Source organism: Octopus sinensis, linkage group LG22 (assembly GCF_006345805.1).
Source record: "Octopus sinensis linkage group LG22, ASM634580v1, whole genome shotgun sequence".
Taxonomy (NCBI): domain Eukaryota; kingdom Metazoa; phylum Mollusca; class Cephalopoda; order Octopoda; family Octopodidae; genus Octopus; species Octopus sinensis.
The window spans coordinates 9,313,257-9,325,677 of record NC_043018.1 but is presented as its reverse complement, the minus strand read 5'-3'; the positions used below and the strand labels follow the sequence as shown (position 1 = coordinate 9,325,677).

At 38.0% G+C, this 12,421-nt stretch overlaps 2 protein-coding genes across 5 annotated transcripts in view; one reads left to right on the top strand and one right to left on the bottom strand.

Annotated features, from left to right (window-relative positions):
* Positions 1-12,421, bottom strand: part of LOC115223301 (N-glycosylase/DNA lyase-like) — a 128,573-nt gene that overhangs the window by 32,020 nt on the left and 84,132 nt on the right. The gene's annotated exons all lie outside the window — the stretch shown is intronic.
* Positions 1-12,421, top strand: part of LOC115223315 — a 62,246-nt gene that overhangs the window by 14,773 nt on the left and 35,052 nt on the right. Inside the window, exons 1-4 of one of the 2 annotated variants that reach the window (XM_036512171.1) lie at positions 1,794-1,904; positions 7,158-7,347; positions 9,505-9,606; positions 10,504-10,641. In XM_036512171.1, coding sequence (XP_036368064.1) covers positions 7,213-7,347; positions 9,505-9,606; positions 10,504-10,641 — 375 coding nt within the window. In that variant the 5' untranslated portion in view covers positions 1,794-1,904; positions 7,158-7,212. Of the gene's footprint in view, positions 1-1,793; positions 1,905-7,157; positions 7,348-9,504; positions 9,607-10,503; positions 10,642-12,421 lie in introns of those variants that run through there. The other variant, XM_029793827.2, reaches the window with a different exon arrangement.

The following is a 12,421-nucleotide window of genomic DNA, read 5'->3' as shown; positions in this document are numbered from 1 at the left end:
ACACACACACGCATATATATATATATATATATACATATATACGACGGGCTTCCTTCAGTTTCTGTCTACCAAATCCACTCACAAGGCTTTGGTCGGCCCGAGGCTATAGTAGAAGACACTTGCCCAAGGTGCCACGCAGTGGGACTGAACCCGGAACCATGTGGTTGTTAAATAAGCTACTTACCACACAGCCACTCCTGCGCCTATTTTCTCTACACCAATTTTCTTTGGTACTCGTACACCGGCACTGCGAATCTTCTTGCGGACCCTGGACTTGAACTTGGCCGTAACCATTTTGTGATCAGTATCACAATCAACGCCTCGTAATGTGCTGAGACTGCGCAGATCTTGAAAGTCAGCCTTCGATCATGTGACCTTGCTTTGATCTTGGGTGAATCCAGGTAACTTTATGCTTCAACTTATGACGAAAGAAAGTATGCCCAACAACCAATCCTAGCTCAGAGCACATTTGTAGCAGATGCATTCCATTGTCGTTCACCTTTCCTATACTGTAACGCCCGAGTACGTTCCAAGCACCATAGTCTCTACCTACACGTGCATTAAAGTCACTTACCACAACCAACTTCTCATTCAAAGGAACTGACAGAATACTTTTAAGCTCCTCATAAAATACATGAATATTTTCGGATCTTTTCGGTTTGAACGGCACTTTTCAACAAAATTTCTAGTTAACTAAAAAATTTTTAACTTCGCATACTGGTAGAATGTGTTTATAAAACATCATTTTCTCTTGGCTTTATTGAGAAAATTCTATAGGTTGTAAGATATTTCGTTTTTAATTTCGAGCATTTCGGCAATTTTAACCAATCGCTTACATCCATTTAGGTAAATAACATTCTGTGCATAATGAATATGTCTCACCTTTAAGAAACAGATTGGGTTTATTTACATTTGTGAAGAAAAAAGATACCCTTCCCCCACCCCTAACCCTAACACTCACCCTAAATCTAAAATAGATTGAAATGCAATAGATCGATACCAGGGTTATAATTATGGGTGACAATTTCATACGACACCGCTACGGAAAATGGGATTTTTTTCTAGCGGTGTCAAATGAAAATGTCACCCATAATTATGGCCCTAGTATCGATCTATTGCATTTCGATCTATTTTAGATTTAGGGTTAGGGTTAGGGGTTGGGGAAGGGTATCTTTTTTCTTCACAAATGTAAATAAACCCAATCTGTTTCTTAAAGGTGAGACATATTCATTATGCACAGAATGTTATTTACCTAAATAGATGTAAGCGATTGGTTAAAATTGCCGAAATGCTCGAAATTAAAGACGAAATATCTTACAACCTATAGAATTTTCTCAATAAAGCCAAGAGAAAATGATGTTTTATAAACACATTCTACCAGTATACGAAGTTTAAAAGTGTTTAGTTAACTAGAAATTTTGTTGAAAAGTGCCGTTCAAAAGGAAAATATCCTTTTCCTCACTAGCTGAAAGTGTAGGGTCATAAACAGAGAAAAGTAGTCACAAAACCTCCACAAGAAAGTTGGATCCGGAGTGTTATGCGTTTGTTTATGCTTTGTGGTTGTTCTAGGTCTTTTAGCATATTGAAACACTTGTTCTACTCTAAGTTATTTAAAACACACACACACACACAGACTGACTCTTTTCGTTGAGCTGTAATCTCGAACTTTCGTGAACTATTTTAATAAATTGTGTGATTGTATACACAGACATACAGATGTGTGTGTGAGAGAGAGAGATAGAAAGGGAAAACCAGCTGGAAGGCCTAGTGGACTTTGTACCTCGTGTCTATTTATAAATGTAGAGAACATTTAAATTATCTAAACAGATAAATCCAGTGTTATCAAACCGAGGTATTTGTTAACATGGAAAGTAGCACCATACATGCTCAAATATAACAATAAGGCAAGATATTTTTTGTGTTTTTAAAACAATTTCTCCCTCCTCTCAATCTGGGATACCACTTTATAGTTGAATCCTTTCAGTTTCATATTTTGTTAAGGTTTCTACAATGTTTTTCGTTTAATGAAAACTTACACTTTAATGCGTGTCTGTGTGTGTTTAATTTTTGAAATATATATATATATGTTCGAGGTTTGTGTAAATGGTTTGGTCACTAGGGAATTGGACAAACAGCCATAAAGTCAATTGTTTCTCGTAATTGTTGTGTAGAGTTCATGGCCCACAAACCCATTATTCTGTACAAAACACCCTGCATTTAAAATATAAAATAGGATAGACACTACGCAATTAAAGAAACGAAAACATTGAATACGTATTAATTAGAATTTTTCGAAAAGTATAAATCATAAAAAAAAAATTAATGAAATGTATTAATTAATAATTTAATCTGGCGGAGGTAAAGAATACGCACAGCACCCATCTTCGGGGTAACCGCAAACCTGATCCTAACCTTATCCCTAACCGCCAACAACAGGTGGTGTGCGTATTCTTTACCTTCGCTATGTAATCTGTGGTTTAGTATAATTATAGAAAGTGAAAGAGTAATATGTTAATGCTTTTTATAGAAATCATTATTATTATTACTACTGCATTATATTTTGAGTTTAAATTTCTCTGAGGTCGACTTTGCTTTTCCTCTTTTTAGGGTTAATAATATAAGGACCAGAAGAACACTGGAGTTGATGTAATCTATTTACTCCTCCTGTAAAATTGCTGGCCTTGTGCCAAAATTCGAAACCATTCTATTACACGACATTATTTTCATTATTTTTCTCGAAGAAATGATGTTTTGTTGAAAAAAAATTTAAGCAAATGGATTATTACATCCTTGTTTACACGTTGAGGGCTGAGGATGTGTGTTTCGTCGGAACTTGGGCCTCGAGCCAAAACACTTAATCTCATAATTATCAAAGTTCCACGGAGTGGGTTATGGATAAATAAATATATATTTCTTTACTACCCACAAGGGGCTAAACATAGAGGGGGACAAACAAGGACAGACAAAGGGATTTAGTCGATTACATCGACCCCAGTGCGTAACTGGTACTTAATTTATCGACCCTGAAAGGATGAAAGGCAAAGTCGACCTCGGCTTAAATATAATTCAACCATATGTATTAAATCTAGCTGTAAATTTAGGCCTCAATAGGGGGCTCTTGGACAGCTTGAGATGAGGGTAAACAAGATCACTGTTTCACTTTTTTGGTGCCTGAGACGATATAATTATTTCTAAATAGATGATTGTTGTTTAACAGCAAGCCTTCTTTAAATGGGTAGACTTACGATCAAAGACATTCCAGTCTTATTTCCAGATGTAGTCTATCGAGGTCTACAATTTTATAATGTGTTCAGACTTGTTCAAGACCGTAGCGTTGTGCTTTTAGAGAGATTTTGCTGCTTTTCTAATAATTCCAGCAGCCACATAGAAGCCTAGCTCTTTCATAATTCCACTGATATAAACAACACTGTAAAATTGACGAATATTATACTGTCTTTATCACGATGATTTGAAAAGTTAATGAGAAGAAGAGAGGTTGGGTCCATATTGTTAGTGAGTCCTTCATGCGTATTTAGAGGAATTGTGGTTGGTGTCTAGCTTGAATAGTTGAACGGAAATAAAACCAATAGTAAAAAAATGTTCTGAAAAAGCTACAGTTTTAGTTACGAAAAATGTCTTGGGAAAACAATGTCACATATTGGCGATCTTTATTTTTATGTACAAAGCGTATATGATGACATATAAGACACTTTTTCAAAAATATTACCCCAGGTCCCAATGCGAAGTTGTTTTAGATATTACATACCTTAATGAACTAAAAGCCCTTTTTTCATTTTTAATTTGTGCAGCTGAAATTGGCGTACGACTTATATACCCGTCGGTTTATGTCATCAAATATGGTATATTATCATCGCTAATTAAATAACAATACTTGGGATTTTTTCGGTTTGAACGGCAGTTTTTAAAAATAATTTCCACGTAACTAAACACTTTTAAACTTCGTATACTGGTAGAATGTGTTTATAAAACATCTTTTTCTCTTGGCTTTATTGAGAAAATTCTATGGTTTGTAAGATAATTGTTTTTTTCTGCAATTTCAACCAATCAATGACGTCCATTGAGGTAAAAAAAAACATTCTGTGCCGTATGAATATGTCCCTCGTTTAAGAAACAGATTGGGTTTATTTACATTTGTGAAGAAAAAAAGATACCCTTCCCCCCACCCTTAATCCTAACCCTAAAACAGATTGAAATGCAATAGATCGATACTAGGGTCATAATTATGGGTGACAATTTCATATGACACCGCTAGAAAAAACTGCCGTTCAAACCGAAAAGATCCAATATGGTATATTAACATCGCTAATTAAATAACAATACTTGTGCATAACGACAATAAAGTTTAAAGTTTATAGAAATGTGGTGGGATGGCTGTTGCAATGAGTGACTTAGGCAATTCTCCGCGGCAACGCCTTTAGCAATCATATACGCGGGGTGCGGCTGAACCCGCCAATTGTTCTCAGGTGTACAACCTGTTCCTAACCACTCTTCCATCTTCTGCTTCATACCCCATCTTTTTTTTCTTTTTCTTTGGTGAAGTAGTTAGGGTTTTTCTCTCTTTCGACAATTTGAACTATTATACTTTTAATGTTTTTTTACTTTCTTTTCTTCCTGTAAAAATATGCTAATAATAATAATTTGTGATTTACAGAATGGCCCTAGGATCTTTTCGGTTTGAACGGCAGTTTTTTCTAGCGGTGTCATATGAAATTGTCACCCATAATTATGACCCTAGTATCGATCTATTGCATTTCAATCTGTTTTAGGGTTAGGGGTATCTTTTTTTCTTCACAAATGTAAATAAACCCAATCTGTTTCTTAAATGAGGGACATATTCATACGGCACAGAATGTTTTTTTTACTTCAATAGACGTCATTGATTGGTTGAAATTGCAGAAATTGAAGAAAAAAAACAACAAATATCCTACAAACTATAGAATTTTCTCAATAAAGCCAAGAGAAAAAGATGTTTTATAAACACATTCTACCAGTATACGAAGTTTAAAAGTGTTTAGTTACCTAGAAATTATGTTAAAAACTGCCATTCAAACCGAAAAGATCCGAGGCCCTACAACTGAAAAAAATTCTTGTTTTATTCTATATCTTCTTTAATTGCTCCTTTGTTGTTTAGGTATTTTGTCCTTTGCCCTAACGAGTCTGCTGATTTGCCGCTTCTAGTTTTAGGTTCAGTTCTACTGTGTGGAACTTGGACAAGTGTCTGTTATGATAGCCCCTGGCTGACCAAAGCCTTATTGGAAACTGTGATCATGCTTGGGCACTGCCTTGATTTTTTTTTTTTTAGTCGAATGAATCGCCCCTAGTACTTATTTTAAGCCTGGTACTAATTCTGTCGGTTTCTTTTGCCGAAACGTTAAGTTGCAGGGACGTAAGCACATCAACACCAGTTGTTAAGCGGTGAGGGTGGGACAAACATAGACATAAAGATCCTCCTCCCCCACCATATATAACGTCAGTGGTTCATATATCCGAAAAAGAAGCACACATATACACAAAATAATTAAATATATAGGCGCAGGAATGACTGTGTGCATAGGCACAGGAGTGACCCCAGGACTTCGCTGGAATTTTCTATTACTTTTCCTTATTAAAACATTGCGTAATGAAATCAGTTCATATTTTTTGAATAACCTTGTATATATCTGTGTATGTCTTAGTGTCCGTGTTTGTCCCCCATTTCCTATCACTGTTTGACAGCCAGTGTTTACGTCCCTGTAACTTAGCAGTTCAACAAAAGACAATAAATACTAGCCTTAAGAAATAAGTTGATTTGTTCAACTAAATTCTTTCAAAGTAATGCTCTAGAATGGCCGCGGGTGAATGACAAGAATATTATATATATATATATATATATATGTGGCAGGCTTCTTACAGTTTCTGTTTTCCAAATCCACTCACAAGGCTTTGGTTCGCCCGAGGCTATAGTAGAAGACACCCAAGGTTCCACACAGTGGTACTGTACATGGAACCATATGGTTGGGAAGCAAGCTTCTTATTTCTTTATTGCCCACAAGGGGCTAAACATAGAGGAGACAAACAAAGGCAGATAAAAGGATTGTTGCTTACATCGACCCCCAGCGTGTAACTGGTATTTAATTTATCGATCCCGAAAGGATGAAAGGCAAAGTCGACCTCGGCAGAATTTGAACTCAGAACGTAATGGCAGATTCCCGCATTGTGCAATGCGAGTTATTCTCAATCAGTGTCTTGATTTGGTCGTCATCAGAAGTGGGGAGTCTGCTTCAGCATTCTTCATCAATAAGGCTACAGTCACCAACTCTAAACTTAGTGAACCACTTCCATACAGTTCTGTCTACTAAAGCACCATCACCATACACAGCACTTATCTTTTTTGTTGCTTGTTAGGCATTTTTGACTTTATGGTAATAAAACAGCATCAAGTGTCTAAAATGCACCTTATAATCTTCCATTTTTATTGGGATGTAAAACTGACATGAATTAAGTAATTTTAAACTTTCTTTCTTGAGAGACAGTTTGAAGTGTACACTAACCGGAAGTCTAAGCATATTATATGTGTCGATAAATTTAACGTGTTGAAACATGAACGACTAAAAACCAGCATGACCTTTCTGGACAACCCAATGTATAATGTGGGTTCATATTCCTCATGTGCTTACTGGTTGTAAACAATGGAGTTGCCTGGAGTCCGTAACAAAATTTTGTCCAGGTCATTTGTTGTTCAGTGGACTGGGAGATTATTCCCTTGCTTGGAAACAAGTTGGAGCTGATGGTAGAAAAAACATCTGGCTGTAGAAAATTCTGCCTTGACATTCTGTTTGATGCATACAAGCATGGAAAAGTAGACCTTAACCCTTTTAATACAAACCTTCCTGCAACTGCCCCTTGTTTCTGTGATACAAAGTTCCAGTTTAAATTGTTCTAAATTAAAACCTTCCATTAAAATTGCATGTTAATTTATGTTCCAAAACACCAACCTAATGATGACCAAGTTGTTTTTATTAAATTCTGCTTTGTTTTCGGGATAAAGTGAAACAAAAGCTGTGTGTTGCTTCAACAGAAATACTGTAATAAAATAATGACATTGCTGATTTCAGATACTAATTTTTTATTTTTTATTATTTTCACATATATTTCAGACTTCCGATCTTAAACTTTGTTTGAAAGTAGAGGTGGTAGCTTGCTGTAAAGACAATGACGTCACTGCTTACACGACATTGGACAAGTATAATCAGAGATCACATCTCAACATTCCAGAGCAACATGGTACATTGTCCATTGAACTGCTCTGGCCATGGAATCTGTAACGATGGCAAATGCCTTTGTTTGGTAAGTTCATTCCAAATACTCTTCACCCCTTTCTTCTTGCCCTACCTCACCACCCAGCACATTGCAAACAATATCCAGAGCTTCTTTTTGCTTTATCATATCTTAAAAGGTGAACCTCATAAGACATGTCTTGATTTGTTAATTCAGACAATTATTCAATGAAAGTACTCTGCAACTAATAAGAAATTAGTTGGGGTTATGATCAATGTCTGTGTGAAATAAATGAATGAACAGAATCATTTGTGCAGTGATGTGTCACATATGGTGCACTTTGATGCTCTATTGTGCATCTCAGTGCACTGAGGTGCATCAAGGATGTGCTGTAGACTTTTAGGCATGACTGTAGATGCTGGCTTAGTTGTGTAATTAAGAAGTTTGCTTCTCAACCACATGGTTCTGGGTTCAGTCCCACTGCAAAGCACCTTGGGCAAATGTCTTCTACTTCATAAGCAAGAGGTGTTATCCATCTTAACCACTTTTTAAAAATTGATTTTTTAATATTTTTTATGACTTAGACAAAGAAGAACTGAACTCTTAACCTCTGACCTTTAAGTAGAGTTTGCAAGATTGATAGAGGAATCTATATTCAATATTGCAATATTAATTAATATTTTAAATTATTATGAATACACAAAACAGTAATAATAAAAAGAAAACAATGATGTTTACATTTGTTCCTAACTTGTTCGGGTAGGCTTGGCTGTGAAAATGTTATTTGCTGTTGGAGTTAGTCTCTGGAGAACAACTCCCTTTAGATCAATGGTTGGCAACTTCTTTGCCTCCACGGGCCGGATTCAGTATTAATGACAGATAGTGGGCTGGACAAAGGCCATAAAAGAAGAATCAAGGAAAATTACACAAGCTAAAAATTAATCACAAATGTTGACTATACTTTAAAATAATTTGTATTAACTACAGATGAATGTAGTAATGGAAAAATATCATTTATTCAATTTAAGACATCGTTGGAATCATTTAAAAAATCTTAAAAATACATAGCAGCCAAAAAATTAATGGGAAACTCAATGTTTTTTGTTCCTTGGAAGCTTCTCAATATTAGGCTTCAAACTTGCTGATGCCAAGAGCAAAATATTATCAAGATGGTTGGTTACCAGTTAATCTTGTTCTCAAATTGTTCTTTGCTTCAGTTTGGTAAATAATTGCTTGCACTAATAAGGGATTCCAAACAAAGATGCCATCTTTTTTGCATGATTCACTAAGTTGGTATACTTCCCACTTGGAAAAATATATTTTACATAGAAATCAATCAAGGAAACATCTCTAGAAGGAAATTTAGACCTCAATAAGCCATCACTAAGACACTCAAATGAGTGAGTGTCTTAGTGAGTGTGGCTGGGGACGAGTGAGCTCTGAGGAAGACAGGTCACTTCAATACAAGTAAAGATAGACGAAGTGAGAGAGAAAGAAAAGAGACAAGACTCCAGTAGGTCAGCAATTGGAGTGTGTTTTGCAAGTGACTTCATGTCACCTGTCTGTGTTGTCTTAGAGAATGCAGATGGCTGAGTTGATAAGATACCAGACAACCAGCCAAGCGGTTGGTAGTTCATATCCTGTTATTCTATATTGGGATAAGGCAGTGAGCTGGCAGAACCGTTAGCACACCGGGCGAAATGCGTAGCCGTATTTCGTCTGCCGTTACGTTCTGAGTTCAAATTCCGCCGAGGTTGACTTTGCCTTTCATCCTTTCGGGGTCGATAAATAAAGTACCAGTTTCGTCTGTCGTTACGTTCTGAGTTCAAATTCCGCTGAGGTCGACTTTGCCTTTCATCCTTTCGCGGTCGATAAATAAAGTACCAGTTTCGTCTGTCGTTACGTTCTGAGTTCAAATTCCGCTGAGGTCGACTTTGCCTTTCATTCTTTCGGGGTCGATATATAAAGTACCAGTTTCGCACTGGGGTCGATGTAATCGACTTAATCCCTTTGTCTGTCCTTGTTTGTCCCCTCTATGTTTAGCCCCTTGTGGGTAGTAAAGAAATATATATTAGGATAAAATGTACCTGTATTGTGTAGGATAAAAGGTACTGTGTGGTGGAGTAAGAGGTACCACCTTTACCAATGCCAATACCAGTTCCTTGATGCTAAATTCCTGTAGTTTTTACAACACTGTTAAATTGTTTAATGGGGTATTTTTTCCAGGTACAATTCCGTGGAGGTTCCTGTAGAGAAAACAACAAAGACTACTATTTGGCATTTGGTTCCATCTTCGTTGTTTTGGCTTTTGTTTGTTTGGTACAACTAGTAAGTATCATCATCATCATCATGAACACCAGCACCTCTCTCCTCCTCATTCTCCTTTCCCTCACTTTGAATGATGTCACCCTCTGGCTAGGTAGGCGGGCAGGTGAACATTCTACCTGAATGGAACGCCGGTCCATTGCAGGGTTATCTATTTACAGCTGAGTGGCCTGGAGCAATGTGAAATGAAGGTGTTTTGCTCAAGAACACACAATGCACTGCTGGTCTGGGAATCGAAACCAAGATCTTCTGATCATGAGTGCAACACCCTAACCACTGGGCCACATGCCTTCTCTCTCTCTTTCTAAACATACACACACACACACTTATAAACATATATATATATACTCTTTTACTTGTTTTAGTCATTTGACTGTGGCCATGCTGGAGCACCGCCTTTAGTCGAGCAAATCGACCCCAGGACTTATTCTTTGTAAGCCTAGTACTTATTCTATCGGTCTCTTTTGCCAAACCGCTAAGTTACGGAGACGTAAACACACCAACATCGGTTGTCAAGCAATGTTGGGTGGACAAACACAGACACATAAACATATACACACACATGCATATATATATATATACATATATACGACGGGCTTCTTTCAGTTTCCGTCTACCAAATCCACTCACAAGGCTTTGGTCGACCCGAGGCTATAGTTGAAGACACTTGCCCAAGGTGCCACGCAGTGGGACTGAACCCAGGACCATGTAGTTGGTAAGCAAGCTACTTACCACACAGCCACTCCTATGTGCATATATATATATATATATATATATATACATACACGTCTGTGTGTGTGTGCATGTATATGTGTGTGTGTCTGTATGCCTATGTAAAATAACCACTAATCCCCAGCATCATCAGATTAGTTACACAATGTTCTCTATCATATTTGCCAGTGTATCTGTATTTGGTCCCAGTACATCCGAGAACAGAAGCAGTCCTTGTGGAGTGCTTTTAAGATCACAACCCAAAAGATGTTGTACGCCCTCACACTGTGTGCCACAGCCATCAGAGCCATCTACTTCTTTACAAAGGTATGTAACTCTTTCCTTTTTCTCACTTTCTTTTTCTCCTTTAAAGATATTTGCACGTGAACGGAGAAGCAAAGATGAATAAAGATGAATATAAACAGGTTGTGGAGGTGCAATGGCCCAGTGGTTAGGGCAGCGGACCTGCGTTTGGAGGATCGCGGTTTCAATTCCCAGGCCAGGCGTCGTGAGTGTTTATTGAGCGAAAACACCTGAAAGCTCCACGAGGCTCCGGCAGGGGGTGAAGGCGATCCCTGCTGTACCCTTTCGCCATAACTTTCTCTCACTCTTTCTTCTGTTGGCCTGCTCGCTTAGCCAGTGGGGTGGCATCGTTTGAAGACTAAAACAATGCGAAGCGCACTGTGACCAGCGATGTTTAGCAACATCTGATGGCCTGGTCGGTCACCATGATCATAGTGATAAACAGGTTAATAGATGGACAGACATAAAGAGAACAGATGGATGCAGTTTTGGTTAAAATGTTTGCTTCCGAACCCCATGATAATGGGTTCCGTTCCACTGCGTGGCACTTTGGGCAAGTGTCTTTTACTATAGCCCCAAGCTGACCAAACCATGAAGGTACTCAAGAACACACAATGCACTGCTGGTCTGGGAATCGAAACCAAGATCTTCTGATCATGAGTGCAACACCCTAACCACTGGGCCACATGCCTTCTCTCTCTCTCTTTCTAAACACACTTATAAACATATATATATATATACTCTTTTACTTGTTTTAGTCATTTGACTGTGGCCATGCTGGAGCACTGCCTTTAGTCGAGCAAATTGACCCCAGGACTTATTCTTTGTAAGCCCATTTAATGGAGAGAAACTGAGAGAAGCCTGTTTGTGTGTGTGTCTCTACTGTAGTACATGGCTGAGTCCTGTCTATTTAAACTTAATAATTATCAAAGACACTGCAGGAAGACCAGGAGGCTGGTCGTTTGTATTTTGTCTTTGCTACTGAGTTGTGCATAAACATACGTACGTACAACACACCAAACACATTAATTATTGAGTAACAGAACAGGAGTAATATAATCACATCCATTGGCTTACAGCTGTTTCAGCTATAAGGAACTGTTACGTGAGGTGAGTGCCAGAATGATATACCTTCATCAGAGCCTTAACATGACTTCATGCTAAGGCTCTGATGAAGTCATAAAATGTTGTTCTGGCACTCACCTCTGGGTGCACAGTTTATTACAGCCGAAACAGCTGTAAGCTAATGAATGTGTATGTATGCATGTACACAACCCAGTAGCAATGACAAGCACCAAATGACCAACATCTTGGCCAGCTGTCCAATGCTCCTCGGACTCGGTCTATCTACAGTGTCTTTGATATCGATAAAATTTAAATAGTCAGGATTCAGCTCTCTTTACTCTTTTACTTGTTTCAGTCATTTGACTGCGGCCATGCTGGAGCACCACCTTTAATCAAGCAACTCGACCCCAGGACTTATTCTTTTGTAAGCCCAGTACTTATTCTATCGGTCTCTTTTGCCGAACCGCTATGTGACAGGGACATAAACACACCAGCATCGGTTGTCAAGCAATGCTAGGGGGACAAACACAGACACACAAACACGCACACACATATATATATATATATACATATATACGATGGGCTTTTTTTCAGTTTCCTTCTACCAAATCCACTCACAAGGCTTTGGTCGGCCCGAGGCTATAGTAGAAGACACTTGCCCAAGGTGCCATGCAGTGGGACTGAACCCGGAACCATGAGGTTGGTAAACAAGCTACTTACCACACATGTATTGTTGTTA